This window comes from Acomys russatus, chromosome 27 (genome assembly GCF_903995435.1).
Source record: "Acomys russatus chromosome 27, mAcoRus1.1, whole genome shotgun sequence".
Classification (NCBI taxonomy): domain Eukaryota; kingdom Metazoa; phylum Chordata; class Mammalia; order Rodentia; family Muridae; genus Acomys; species Acomys russatus.
This window is the reverse complement of record NC_067163.1, coordinates 55,331,808-55,346,603: the sequence shown is the minus strand read 5'-3', so window position 1 is coordinate 55,346,603 and position 14,796 is coordinate 55,331,808. Positions and strand designations below refer to the sequence as shown.

Here is a 14,796-nt window from a genome sequence, read left to right as displayed (position 1 = left end):
CCTGCTCTTCCCTGAAGTAGTAGACTAAAAGCTTTTTCCATTTACCAAACTGTGTGTGCCAAATAACAATTATGGTTTCCATGAAGTCACTAGCATTGCTCCCCTGAGTTAGCCTAATTCTATACAAAAGCAAATATGTTTGGCTGTTAGGATAGCCTATGTAAGCCTTACTTAGAGTTTGAATAAAATAGTTTTTTGTTTGTTTGTTTGCTTTTTGGTTTTTCCAGACAGGGTCTCTCTGTGTTAGCCTTGGCTGTCCTGGACTTGCTTTGTTTGAATAAAATAGTAAGCAAGAACTTGGTGTGTGGGCACATGCCTGTAATCAGAATTTGGGAGCTATAAGTAGGAGGCTTAGAAGGTCAGAGGCTTTTTTAGCTACAGCGAGTCTCTCTCTCTCTCTCTCTTTCTCTCTCTCTCTCTCTCTCTCTCTCACTCTCTCTCTCAAAAAAAAAATTACTAAGAAGTCGCTGATGACCATTGCTCCTTTCAGGAGCCCCTGCTGGGAATCTTTAAGGTAACCTGGAGAGAAATAATGGAGCATAGCGATTTAGAAAAAGGAAAAAGAAAACAGTTGCTCTTTATCAATAGTGTGACCAGCCATCGTAACTTTCCTGGAACTGAGGTTTTCCATAATGTGACTTTCCGTTCTGAAAATGAAAAAGGTTTCAGGTAACGCAAGACAAATTAGCCACTCCATTTTTTAAGGATATAAAAATAGTGGAATTGGAGCATACTAGATAGAGAATTAGAGGCTGAAAAAGAAAGGACCAAGAGTATGTGCTTTTGAGAGACACTAAGTAGATGGGTGTGGTTGTGCTGGGCTGTAACTAAAGATCATAAGAGACAAGCAAAGACAGCTCTGAGTGGTCAGGAGGATTAAGGTTTGTCTGGCTCAGGCATCTTGGGAGGGATGCCTTTTTTCTTTAGGGATATTGTTTGGGAGTCCAAGATGAGCCATGTCTGGGTCTACCAACACAGCCTCCACAACCTGTAATTTAGTTTGAGACGGCACTCTCCAGATAGATGGCTGTTCAGCTTCATTTGTGCTCGGTTCTGGTCGATGGTTCTACTGCAAGGGCAGGAGCTGGGTGTGCTCTGCTTTTTCTTTTTCATACCCGCTCCCAGTCCAGCAGGGCAGCGCACTCGGTAGCATTTAATAAATCCCAACTTTATTTATTTAAATGTTAATTCTCTTTATTAAGAAATTAAGATCAATTCATTCTTTATTGCACACTGGCGTTTTACTTACTTGTATTTCTATGTGAAGGTGCCAGATGCCCTGGAACTGAAGTTACAGACAGTTGTGAGCTGCCATGTGGGTGCTGGAAATTGAACCCTGGACCTCTGGAAAGAGCAGCCAGTGCTCTTAACCACTGAGCCATCTCTCAAGTCCCTAAATATGTTAATTCTATGAAATAACGGGTCTCCTCTCATCATGCATGCTTAAGGTCTATATCACAGGGACTCTTCTCGGCTCTCCAGACATCCTCTATGGAGTCTGAGTCAGCTTGCTAATGGAGCTTTCTTTCTTTCTTTCTTTCTTTCTTTCTTTCTTTCTTTCTTTCTTTCTTTCTTTCTTTCTTATACATAGGGTGCATTAAGGTCAGAGGAAAACTTCAGGAGTTGCTTCTCTCCTGCCGTGTGGTTCCTGGGGTTGAACTCACGCTTCAGGCTTGGCAAAAAGCACCGTTACCACTGAGCTATCTCCCTGGTCTAAAAATCATTCTTTACAACAAAATCTTCCTTTCTTCATGTCCTATTTTGGTTTCCCTTGTTGTGATAAGATGTTCTTACCAAAAACAACTTGGTGCAAAAAAAAAAAAAAAAAAAGGATTATTTGGTTTACACAGTATAGTCCCTGGTTGGGAAAAGCCAACACAGGAACCCAGAGGCTGAACCTGATCCACAGACTATGAAAAAGAAAAAATAGATGCTTTCCAGCTTGCTTCTAATAGCTTGTTTAGCTACCTTTCTTATACAGCCCAGGACCGTCCATGTTGGCAGGGCTTTCCTGTTTCAATTAGTAATTAGGAAAATGCCTCATAGACATGGCCACAGGCCAATCTGATCTCGGCAATTCCTCAGCTGAGGTTACCTCTTCCCAGTTGACTCTGGGCTATGTCAAGTTGATTGCCAAATCTAATTGTGACAACCTAATTAACCCAATATCTTATCATGCGTTTTGTTAAGAGTTTCATGCATTATATTGTGTATTTTTGATCATGTCCATTCCCCTCCTCAATCACCCTCTTCCCCATCACTGATGCTCTTCCTCTTCCCAATGAGTCCCCCTTCTACAAGTTTAATTAGGGCTACTTAATTACTCCTAGTTAATTGGGCTGAGGGGCGATTTACAGGAGGATGAGCAGCTTACTGAGGAAAATGTTTCTCCTCCCGCAACCTGGATAATCCTGACTCTTTTTACTCCACAGTGTTCGCTTTCTCTGGCACCTATGCCCTCCTATTTGTGGCCCGAACCCTCCAAGGCATTGGATCTTCATTTTCATCTGTTGCAGGTAACGCTGTAACACACACACACACACACACACACACACACACACACACACACACACACGCACACACACACCACTTACTACAAAGTGTCATCCAAGGAGGTAGCAATTGTGATACAGGAATAAACTGATTGTAGACTTGTGGGCAGGACCCATAGATTTCTGGCCTAGGTTAACTTCCAGTGCCATGCAGGTGCAGCTAGCTCAAGTAAGAATTAGCCTAAGGTCAGGCTTTTGTCTACTGACATTTCATGGCCCTTCCTTTGCATTGCTTTCATTTAGTAGGATCTGTTATTTTCAGTAATGTCACTGTAGTGTTCAAAGTATTGATAAGCAAAGCTATCACAGTATCCCATGAGGCTGCTGTGTTATATTACTCACACAACTGAATGGCCTGATGGCACACTTGCAGGATGTTGCCAGTCCATGCTCTCTTCCAGGTGCCTAGTATTTTCACCTTCCTCCTTGAGCACCATACTGAATACAATAGTCCATTCGTATAGCTTCTTTCCCTCCTGTTCTGTGACCTCCTCATGCAGGGCAGTGTGTTAGGAAACGATAAAACCCTCCGAAACATGAACTAATTTAGACAACAGTATTATTATATTACCCTTCACCTAAGGCTTCTCATTTTTAACAATATTAACAATATCATCACCAAAATAATAAACTACGTGTAGGGAAGGAGGGAGGGACAACTGTAGAGTACAGTACTTGCAATATATTGTGAGTTGTTTTATAAAACAGCGCAAACAGAATAGGCAGCAAAGACCTTCTCTCAAGATAATATAGGGCTGGGATCCAGGGCTGAAAGAAGCAATCAGGAACCTCCCATGTGCCAGCTCTAACTGTCATTTTCTATTCAGGGCTTGGGATGCTGGCCAGTGTCTATACTGACAACCATGAGAGAGGGAGAGCCATGGGAATTGCTTTGGGGGGCCTGGCTTTGGGGCTTCTGGGTAAGTAACACCTAGACAGAGATCTTCGTTCAAGAGATGGGGTGGCTGTAAACTCCGCAAAGATGGCTCCAGGCAGCAGGTACTTCCTGTTGTAGAAGACAAGTAAGTATTTTCCTTGCGTCCATGGCCCAACGACATTGACCTTTTCAGAAAGATCACCAGGAAAAAGTGGCATTTCTTTCTCCTTAAGAAGCTGCAAAATGCATGAGGGTCTGGGAAAATCCTGAAGGCCAACCTGTCAGAGGGAGTGATTGTCCCCACATTAGTGGCCACTGCCTCCCTCAACTCTACTTTCACGCAAAGCTGGTGCTTTCCACAGGACAGCCAGTCTTTTGCCAGAGTCTCTGCTGATTTCATAGAATTAATCTCCTTTAGTCCTCATCACCAACTTGTGAAAGATGAATGATTGTCCCCAGGATGGAGAGAGGAATAAGGATGATTTAGTAGTTTCCAAAGTAATGCCAAGGCCAGGCCAGGAATAAGGATTCGGATTTTCTAGACTCAGAAGGCCCAGTTCCAAACAGCATGTTTATGTTGTCCTTGATGTTTAGATTTCACATGGACTAATTCAACAAGATGCTTCCTTTGCTTGAGTACTCTGTCCACACCAAGCACAACGCTGGCACAGATGCCATAGAAGTTATAGGGTTGAAACAGTGTTCTACTCTCAGGGAGTTTACAAGGTTTCTGAGGGGAAGGCCCAGGTCTCTTTCTTCCCTGGCCTATGTCCTACCAGCCACCATGGTTGAGAAGAGAGGGAAGAAAGCCTTGTTCTTTGTTAGTAGCCGTATAGACGCCCAGCCTTGGATGGTGGGTTGTATTAGACCCCTCATCACAGTCACTATCAGAAGAATGAGCATGCCACGCCTCTTAAAGCCCCGTCAAGGTCAGCTTCTCTCTTTTGGTTGGAACATGGCACTAGCCTCCTATTGGTTCTCTTTCACACCCCCTCCTTCATTCATGGCACATACTACTGGAGAATCTTTTGGGGGCCTACAACTGGTGCTGTTTCTTTTTTGCCAAAAAGTATCATGTTTCTCGATAACCAAGACGGCCCAGCAGACGCCTCATTTGGGTATCTGGAGCTCTTGCCCCACCCATTTTCATCTTCACATTTCCCCTCAAAGGCCTCATGTTGCATTACCATCGCCTCCACCCCTACTTGTGCCCTCTGTTAGACCATTCAGTGTCACTCCTACATGTCACCCTAGGTGCAATAGACTTGGCAAAGCATTTGTGACCATTGGTCTTTCTGACTCATGCCACTAGACTCACACAGTATTTTGTGCATAAGATCATTTACTGTTGAGTTTGTTTGTTTGTTTGTTTTGTTTTTTTGTTTGTTTTTGTTTTTTTGCCACACTTCAATTGCTTATCCAATTGCCTCCCGGCCCCTACCCTGTTAAATTTCACCTACTAGAAAGGAAATTCATGAAGACAGAGACCAAATCTTCTCCACCTCTGAACCCCTGCCTCAGTGGAGCTCAGCACCTTAAGGCTTTCGGTAAAGGCTGAGCAGGTGGTGTGGAAGAATCTCACTGCAGGGTCTGTGCTGCCTTTCCTTTCAGTGGGAGCGCCTTTCGGAAGTGTGATGTATGAATTTGTGGGCAAGTCCTCGCCCTTCCTCATCTTGGCCTTCCTGGCACTTCTGGATGGAGGTAGGTCAATGCTGATGCCCCCAGATAGCTCCAAGAGCTCAGCTTAGATTGGAAGTGCATTATGCCATGGTGTCTGTCTTGAGGAAAAAGGGAAGAAACTGAGGAAGTCAAGGTGGTAGCTATGTGTCCATTAGAGCCCCAGATAATCAGTGAATAAACAGAGCTATGCTTCTGTGTCCCCCTTTTTTCCCCCTTCAGCTCTCCAGCTTTGCATTCTATGGCCTTCCAAAGTTTCTCCTGAGGTAAGTGGATATGAAACTCCATGACTGTGGCATAAATAGTGTGGCTGAGCATAGGAGAAATGGGGAGTCAGGAAAAGTGAACCCTAGATTTAGATTAAAGACAGACTTACACTTAGGGTAGCAAAGAAGTCTGGCTTGGTATTGGACAAAGATGGAAGTGGGACTGTGGAAAAAACCAAGTGTTTTCTAAGAAATGAAGAAGGTGGCAGAGACCTCCAGACAACCTTCTCCAGGAGCATCCCCTGTTGACCATCATAGTCATAGTGAAGAAATACCAGAGTTGGTGCTTGTCTGACTCCAAGACAAAGATGGCTCTGAGAAATCCAGATCAAGCTGTGTTAGCAGGGGCATAGACGCAGCATCGAGGGAGGAGTTGCCCGGGGTGGGAGCACTGATCAAGGAAGGACTCGGGGTGCAAGCATTTTTCCAGGGATAGAAACGGTGTCAGTTGGAGAAGGAATGCATATGCCTGCCATTCCTGGGCCGGGTCCCTTCAGTGTTGGTGAACTGCCTGAAGTCAAAGGAGAAGGGACTAGAACAACAGAAGCAGAGAAGGGCTGGACACCCCTGGGAGGGCAAGGATCTGTGTGAGCTGGAGAAAAGTCTAGATATAAAGAGCAAGGAGGCGAGACCTCTGCTATGTTTGACAGTCAGAGCACACTGCCGATGATGGTCCTGGGGCTGAGCGTCAGGGGGAAGGGCACAAAGAAGTTTTCCTTGACTGTAAGAAGAAAATGGTAGACAGCAAAGCTAAAGGAGCGAGGCAAGACATCCAGGGAGTGTCTTTACTCCACTAACGGACTCCAAGAATGATCAGCAAAGCAAGGACTGGGCAACTGAATAAGAGCAGACCAGAGCCGGAGACCCAGTCTCACGTAGGCCAGGCTGGCCCTTAACTCACTATGCAGCGAGGGATGAGCTTGAGTCCTGGCCCTCCATTTCCTGAGCTCTAGGATTACAGGGGCCACCACAATGCCTGACTCTGAAATTTCCTTTTTTAACCCAAAGGGCAAAGAAGGACTCAAAACAAAGGTGTCCCCCGAAGATGAAAAATGTAAAATCTAGAATTAATGAAAGTTTAAAAGGCTAAAATTTAAGAAATGTATGGACAAAAACAAGAGCAACTCCCCTAAAACAACCAAAACCAATGCAAGGGGCCAGAAAACAGGGCTAGGGTCAGAACCAAGTGTATTTCACGACCCTCTTTCCAAATGATAGTGGAGAGTTACATCCTAGTAACTGAAAGAGTGTGATAGTTCATACCTGTAATCTCAACACTAAGAGGCTGGGCCAAGAGGATCATGGATTTGAGGTCAGTCTGGGCTACACAGCGAAACTTCCTGACAAAACTAAGGTGTTTATCACAATCTTATACTGAGGGATAAGATGCTGATGAAATTTTTTTCTGCCCATCGGCAAAACAGTGAGGCAGTTGTTATTTTTTTTTTTTAAGATTTATTTATTATTATGTATACAGTGCTCTGCCTGCATATACACCTGCGGCCAGAAGAGGGCACCAGATCTCATTATAGATGGTTGTGAGCCACCATGTGGTTGCCGGGAATTGAACTCATGACCTCTGGAAGAGCAGTCAGTGCTCTTAACCTCTGAGCCATCTCTCCAGCCCCCGAGGCAGTTGTTATTATACCAGATTCAGGGCTATGACAGTCTGTTTAAATACTAATTATGAAATACATTAGCAAACACAAGAAGACTTTCAAAATGTGAGGGAGAAGGAAGCCTTTTTCTTTCTCGGAGCCCCCAGTCTCTCTTTGGGGCTGACTTTTATCTTCACTGACAAAGACCACACCCCCACATGAGGTAGCTCACAGCTAACAAACATCACTCACCATCTCAGGAAGCAGTTATCAGCTGTGGACAAACTGGAGCCAGCCCCCCACCCATACCCCATACCCGGGATTAAAATAAAAACATGTTTACATATAAGCCAAAACTTCCACAACAGTTGTATGATCCACATTATGGGCAGACCATGTGTCATTCTGTTTCCTGTCTGTGCATTTAGGTGGTTTTTAGTATGTTGCCCTCACAAGTAAATAGTACTTGAGTTAATAACCACATGAACGGCATGAACACACGTTTTATAACGTTGGAAGCAATGTTCTATTCTCCATCTGCCTCTGTCCCTCTCTCCCTGCCTCTGGCAGTACCACAGTAGGGATTAAATACAGAACCTTGCACAGCCCAGGCAAGCACTCTAACCACTGAGCTATTCCTCCTGCTCTAGTGGTAATCAGTCCATATATGTAACTGTGATACTTACATACTTCTTTGGGTATATGTTTATGGTTTATATCCATTTTTACTTTGACATATATATATATATATATGTGTGTGTGTGTGTGTGTGTGTGTGTGTATATGAGACATATATATATGTGTGTGTGTGTGTGTTATAAGTTTGGTTTGGGCACCTCTATCTGTATCGATTGTGGTTATCATATCTGGACTATTAAATCTCATATGTGATAGAGTAGGCTGCACACCAAAGATGAGGAAATACTCTTTTGTTCCAACTACTGAGTCAAGAAACACTGTGGGAAAGGTGGAATTTGAACTTGATCCTGAAGAACAGGTAAGATGGAGAAGGCTGGACATGAGAAGAATGCTAATTCAGGTAAAGGTAACAAAAGGAAGGCAGTATCCAGGTGTCACTGGCATAAGGGTAATGCCGAGAGAGAGGGCGATCGAGACTGGTCACTAGGACCAGCATTTTAGCCTGGGTGCTCACGTGCCTCAGCTGTGCAGTGTAGTTCTGAAGGAAGAACTCAGCTCGGGAGCACTTCTATGCTCTCCTTGAGGTTTAAGTGCTCTGCCTGTTGGCAGATGTTCCCTGTGGGACAAATGATGTTTCCAGAGAAATGCACTGGCAAGGCCTGTTGACACCTCTTGACATTCCTGGCCTTGCTTCCAATCGCTGGGGGTAGGAATCAGATCCAGTACGTGGTATGGTACTCTGATTGCCTCAGGACTTGTACACAAGATGGCCTCTGTCCCCAGCTGTGACACCAGACAGATCCTTTCCTTTCAGTAGACCGGAGCCAATGCTGGCTAAGGTCCTATCTCAGATCTTGTGAAAACAGGAGGGTTGTAAACTCTGTAGAAATGGAAGGTTCACGTTCTTTGTTTCCTCAGAGTGCCATGGGGACTCCACTCCTAACACTTCTCAGAGACCCTTACATCCTGGTAGCAGCAGGTAAGCTAGCCGTGAGCTCCCTCTCCGAGGGACGACTCAGGCTTTAGGCAGCCACACTGGCTCACAGAACTTTCTCTCAGGTTCCATCTGCCTGGCCAACATGGGAGTTGCCATACTAGAGCCCACACTGCCCATCTGGATGATGCAGACCATGTGCTCCCCTGAGTGGCAACTAGGTAAGTAAGGCACCAGGTAGGTGCTGGGACCTTTTTGATGGTAATCAACAACCATCAAGTCCAGCCCTTAGCCGCTCAGAAGGACAATACACTCCCTCCATAGGCTCATCACAGACTCAGCCCCATGCACACACCCAGGAACTGAATCCACCTGCGATGATGCGTGGATGAAGAATCACCCTGTGAAAGATGGTTGGCAACGGAGAGATCCGGGCCTAGTGCTATTGTAAAACCATTCAGTATTGCCAGCCAAAGGCCCTTTCTGTTTGTTGGCTTGTTTGTTTGTTTCCATAGCATTCACTGGCAATCTAAATTTCTGCAAACAAGCTAAGCTTTCTGTATTACTTTTCTCATTGTTCTGACAAAAACACCCAACAAAAGCAGCATAACAAAGGAAGGATTTCTTTCAGCTTGTGGCTTGAGAGGACATAGTCTATCTTGATGGGGAAGGCTCTCTGAGCGAAACACTGCTGGACTGCCGCAGTTCTGGAAAGACTAGGAGGCAGAGAGCAGGGAATGCCCCCCATTCATCCTACCTTCTCTGTTTAAATTCCTTCTTTCTCTGTCTGAGGTCCCAGCCCAGGGAGGGTGCTGGCCACATTTGGGGTGGGTCTTCCCTTTTCATTTGAGCATCTCTTCACCTGCCCTCACAGGCAGCCCATGGGTGTGTCTCCTGAGTGAGTCTAGATACAATAATTGGTAAGGTGAACCACCATACTTTCTAGACATCGTTTTTAAAGACTAGTAGCCTCTTATTTATATAATTATGACATAACATTTTTGTTTTGTTCCAGCTAGCGAGAGAGATGAGTCTGAGGGTATCAGCTCCATTTACAGGCAACCATGCACGCGCTGCTTGCTCTTTATTTATTTTCGATGATTTCTGAGGATAAAGCCCAGGGGTCTCATACAAACTGGGTGAACGTTCTATGCCTGAGCTACATCAGCATCAGCCTTGCTGTCTTATTTAGTAAGACCTGCGATATGAACCCAACCGAAGCTCAGTGCCTAGGCCAGTTTCCCTGTGACTTTGCCCCACATTATTTTATATAACTTGGTTTCACAGTGGAGTGCCACTTGACTGGTGTCTAAAGGGAACATGGAAGTGGTACCTACTTTGAAGAGCTATGGCAGGAATGAATGGCCTAAGGTGTGTTCTGTACCCATACCCTGTGCAGGATAAGAGCCAACTGTTGTCTTATATACGTTATAGCGGATGCTCAGTCTCCATCCAGAATTGAGCCCCCCTGCCTCCTCTTCTCCATAGGGGCTGGAGGCCTCCATGAGTGACTCTGAGTGAGCTAAGAGAGAGTGCCTGGGCCTCTTCCAGGAAACCTGAGGGTAAGGGGCAGGAGAGGCTACGTGCAAACAGCTCAGTCACTACAGGCAGGAGAGGCTAGTGGTGCCAGAGGGGAAGCTGATAAGAACCGGATATAGCCCAATGTACCATAAAAAAGAGAGAGAGAGAGAGAGAGAGAGAGAGAGAGAGAGAGAGAGAGAGAGAGAGAGGAGAGAGAAGAGAGAGAGGATAGATATGATAGATAAGCAGAGAGAGAGAGAATCTAATTTTAAGGGACCAATTCTAAGCAAAGCCCCAGCTGTACACTTAACTTCAAATTGAATTGCTTGGGCTGTAATTGCCTCTTGACCAAGACAATTAATCGAGTTAGGCAGTGCTCAATGCAGATAACATCTCTTCCGAGGAGCTTCTGGCCACGCTGGCTCCTAGGACCAGTGACTGGTCTTCAGCCTAGAGCCGCCCTTCCCCAGCAATCCAGTCCGCAGCCTCACTTACAAGTTACAAGTCACTTGGTTACCACGTCCCAGCATCTTATACCACTTTCCTGAGTGCTGTTGCTCCTATAAACGCTACATGTTCTAATATAATTCTCCAACAGTGACGGCACACTGTCTGGAGAATGTGTGATGCTGGGGCTTTGGCAGTGAGTTGGTGAAACCAGCTCAAATCCACCACTGCGCTCTTTCCTTTCTTCCTTGCTCCCTCTCCGCCTCTCCCCCATCTTTGAATTTATCTTTTTTTGTTTGTGTTCAGTACATCCAAAGTGCGGTTTCTCCTCCCTCCCTCCCTCTCTCCCACCCTCCCTCCTACCCCTCCATCTCTCCCTCCTATCCTCCCTCCCACCGTCTGTCCCTCCCACCCTCCCTCGCTCCCTCGCTCCCTCCCTCCCTCCCTCCCTCCCACCCTCCCTCCTACCCTCCATCTCTCCCTCCTATCCTCCCTCCCACTGTCTGTCCCCCCACCCTCCCTTGCTCCCTCCCTCCCTCTCTCCCACCCTCCCTCCTACCCTCCATCTCTCCCTGCTATCCTCCCTCCCACTGTCTGTCCCCCCCACCCTCCCTTGCTCCCTCCCTCTCTCCCTCTCTCCCACCCTCCCTCCTACCCTCCATCTCTCCCTCCTATCCTCCCTCCCACTGTCTGTCCCCCCCCCCCTCCCTTGCTCCCTCCCTCCCTCTCTCCCTCTCTCCCACCCTCCCCTCCTACCCTCCATCTCTCCCTCCTATCCTCCCTCCCACTGTCTGTCCCCCCCACCCTCCCTCGCTCCCTCCCTGCCTCCCTCCCTCCCACCCTCCACTCTTCCCAGTTGCCTCTCCCCCAGATCTGTTCCTCCTCCATTTACCCTTCAGAAAAGAGCAGGTCTCCCAGGGATATCCACTGAACACCACATGACAAGTCACAATATGACAAACTCGTATATCAAAGCAGGGCCAAGCAACCCGCTAGGAAGAAAAGGGTCCCAAGAGGAGACAAGAGAGTCAAAGGCACCCCCACTCCTGGCTTTGGTGGCACATGCTGTTAGGCTTTGCTGAAAGAGACAGAGGCAGGAGGATCACCAGTCCAAGGCCAGCCTGGGGTACATGGTTCTCTCTTTTTTAAATCTTGTTTTTGTTTTGAAACTGGGTCGACATAGCCTGGTCTGCCCTTGGCCTGGATATGTAGATAAGGCTAGCCTTGAACTCCTCCTCATCTTTCTTCCATCTCCCAAGTGCTAGGACCTTAGGCTTCCAGGCATGGGGCCCACACACCCCATGGGACAAGGGATGTTTCTACTGAGTTTCCGGGGCACAAGGGCATACCTCACACCTGTTATTAATCACCCTTAGAAAAACACTGCCCGTAAGGAACACTCCTCCAGGTTGCAGGAAGGAGCACAGGTCAAAACACAAAACAAAAAACCAAAAGCAATGAAACAGAAACCAAACCATTGAGACTGATGTGTGGTCTGCACTGGACCAGGGTACCACTACCATGGGCGGAAGATAGCACTGGCTTTGGAAACAGGTACACCCTGCTTTGAATTCATGCTCAGGCATTTACCGATTATCGTGTTAGAGAGCCCCATTTCTTTCTTTTCTTATATTTATTTGTTTAGACAAGCTCTCATTGCATAGCTTAGACTGGTCTTGACGTCCCAATCCTTTTGTCTCAACTCCCCCAGTGCTGGGATTAAAGGCGCGCGTCACCATTACCTGGCTGGAGCTGTTCTTTTTCCTTCCTTCCTTCCTTCCTTCCTTTCTTCTTTCTTTCTTTTTGACACAGCGTTTCTCTGTGCAGCCTTGGCTGTCCTGGACTCATTTTGTAGACCAGGCTGGCCTCGAACTCACAGCAATCCATCTGCCTCCCAAGTGCTGGCATTAAAGGCATGTACCACCACCACCCGGCCTGGCTTTCCTCTTATATTTGTAAAAGTGAAGGTATCTTTCAGAGTTGTTTTCTGTCTTTGTATTTCAGGGAGGCTAGTGCAGTGCGCCGACTATAGGATTTACTAGGCTGATAATTAATTTGTCTTGGCAGTCAAGACAGTATGAGAGCCACCCTTGAAGGCAGGCTTGAAGGCAGGCTGTGAACAGTATGTGGGAGTTGATGAGCCTAGAACATAAAGTACTGCTGAGATACCAGCTAGGGCCAGGTGCTACGGAACACATGTGTGTTTGAGGACGTTTCACACTATTTACAAGGATGCTGAGGAGACAGGTAGCTAGGCCAGCGAACTTCCTCTTTCTATGTATCAGCCAAGCCATTCAGTAGTTATTACCTCTAAGCTTTCAAAAGCAGTTAGCCACAAATGAACAGGTACAGTTTGAAGCAGATAGCGACCCTGCGCAGATAACGTAGGCAAACACAGGAGAGCATGCTTTGCTTCTGCTGCAAAGAAGACAATATTAAAAGCAAACAAGCCACCGGCCAGGCCCTGGCCAGCTGTTTGCTTTGGGTTTAGGATCCGAGTAATAATACTTTTTATTGGGTTACATTGTTTTCTTGAGGTCGGAAGCAGTAGATGGAAGGGCTAGGGAGAGCCAAAGAGACTCCCACTGTTAGCTCCAAGCAGGCTGTCAGGGCAGAGCCAGCCACAAGTCACTCTGGCAGGCTTGGGTAGGGGAAATACCTGGCTTTGTAGTGAGGTGCCTGGGTCGTGAAAATAATTAAGGTGAGTGTTCACAGGGCACTTCCTCTGTGCCTAGCCAGTGTAAAATGCTCAATATACATGGTGTTCTTATTTTTTATGTTTTATTATTTGTTTGTTTTCTATAAACATTTTTTATTTTAATAATCCTAAAAGTACAATGTATTTTTATTATAACCATCTCCTTTCCCTCTCCGACTCTTCCTATGTTGCTCTATTCTCCCTTTAAATTGATGGCCTTGCCTTTAACTATTATTGTGTGTGTGTGTGTGTGTGTGTGTGTGTGTGTGTTCCTACTGGATCCAATTTTATTGCCCACATGCTCACAGGTATAGGGGCTGACTACTTGAGGACAGAGAATTTTCAGAGGGTCTCCCTCACTCCTGAAGAAAACAGATCTCCCCCCCCCCCATTCTGATGCCTGTAGCTCTTTAACTAGGGGTGGAGCCTACGAGCCACTCCCCCCTGTCCATTGGAATGCTGACTGGTGTGGTCTTGTGCAGACAGCCATGTTATTGAGATTTCATGGGTGCAACTTCCTGTCACGTCCAGAACACACCTTAGCGCGTCTCCTTGCCTTTAGGCTCTTACCATCTTCCACAATGTTCCTCAAGCTTTGGGTGTATGGTTGTGTTAGTCTGTCCATTTGGAGATGGGCACGTCAAAGTGGTTTAATCTCTGTATTTTGACCAGTTGCGGTTCTTTATAATAGCTTTCATCTGCTGCAAATGAAGTTTTTTTTTTTAAATGAGGGCTGAGGAGCCTCTGTGGTATTTTCTTGGTGACTCACAACCACCCTGTCCCTGTGTTAGTTGATTTTATTTTATTTTTTTTATAACAAACTACCCAAGGTGGGCTGACTTTATAAACTTAGAGGCAGTTTTTGGAGCGAAGGGGCCAAATAGCATAGTGCTGGTTCTAACGAGGAGCTCTGGAGGATGGTGGCAGCATGTAGGATTCAGAGTTCAACCTCAACCTTATAGCAACGCATTCTCAGGAGAGCTCTAGGGACCCATGGGAGCCACCTGAATCTGTCCCTCCGCAACTCCCTGTGGGGACCAAAGGACCTGCCCTCACCTTCAGCAGGATCTCACATAGCCCAGGCTGCCTCCAAACTCACTATGTAGCTGAGGTTAAGAGTGAACTTCTGATCATGTGGCCTCTACCTCCAGAATGCTGGAATTACGGCATGTGTGGCCACGCCCAGATTACACAGCCCTAAGGAGAGAGCCCAGGGCTTCTTGTGCATCTGTGTCACAGGCCTTTCTCTTAAAGGTCTCTTCTCCACCCACAGCATCATGCTAGGGACCAAAACATGAATCTCTGGGAGTTTGGGGTCACAGCCAAATCATTTACAAACCTTTATTTAGAACCTTTAATTTTAAAGCCTGATCCAATCAGCCGTGGCCCTTGCAAATTCTGGCCTTTGTGGGATGCTCTGACCTTGGCAAGCATCCACATGCCGTCTTCCTCTTCGCACACATCTCGCCCTTGATGAAAAGCTGGATATGTCCAAGAGCGCCAGTTCCAAGAGCGCCTTTATGCTGCATCCCTGTCGACAGCCTGCAACTCCAGGCTTTGCTCTCTTTCGGTTCTTCCTGACAATTT

The 14,796-nt window shown here is 46.5% G+C and overlaps 1 protein-coding gene across 2 annotated transcripts in view; it reads left to right on the top strand.

The window, feature by feature from the left end:
- Positions 1-14,796, top strand: part of Slc18a1 (solute carrier family 18 member A1) — a 30,818-nt gene that overhangs the window by 4,268 nt on the left and 11,754 nt on the right. The window contains exons 4-9 of one of the 2 annotated variants that reach the window (XM_051169875.1): positions 2,433-2,516; positions 3,380-3,472; positions 5,041-5,130; positions 5,329-5,372; positions 8,528-8,588; positions 8,669-8,764. In XM_051169875.1, coding sequence (XP_051025832.1) covers positions 2,433-2,516; positions 3,380-3,472; positions 5,041-5,130; positions 5,329-5,372; positions 8,528-8,588; positions 8,669-8,764 — 468 coding nt within the window. The remainder of the gene's footprint in view (positions 1-2,432; positions 2,517-3,379; positions 3,473-5,040; positions 5,131-5,328; positions 5,373-8,527; positions 8,589-8,668; positions 8,765-14,796) is intronic. The other variant, XM_051169876.1, reaches the window with a different exon arrangement.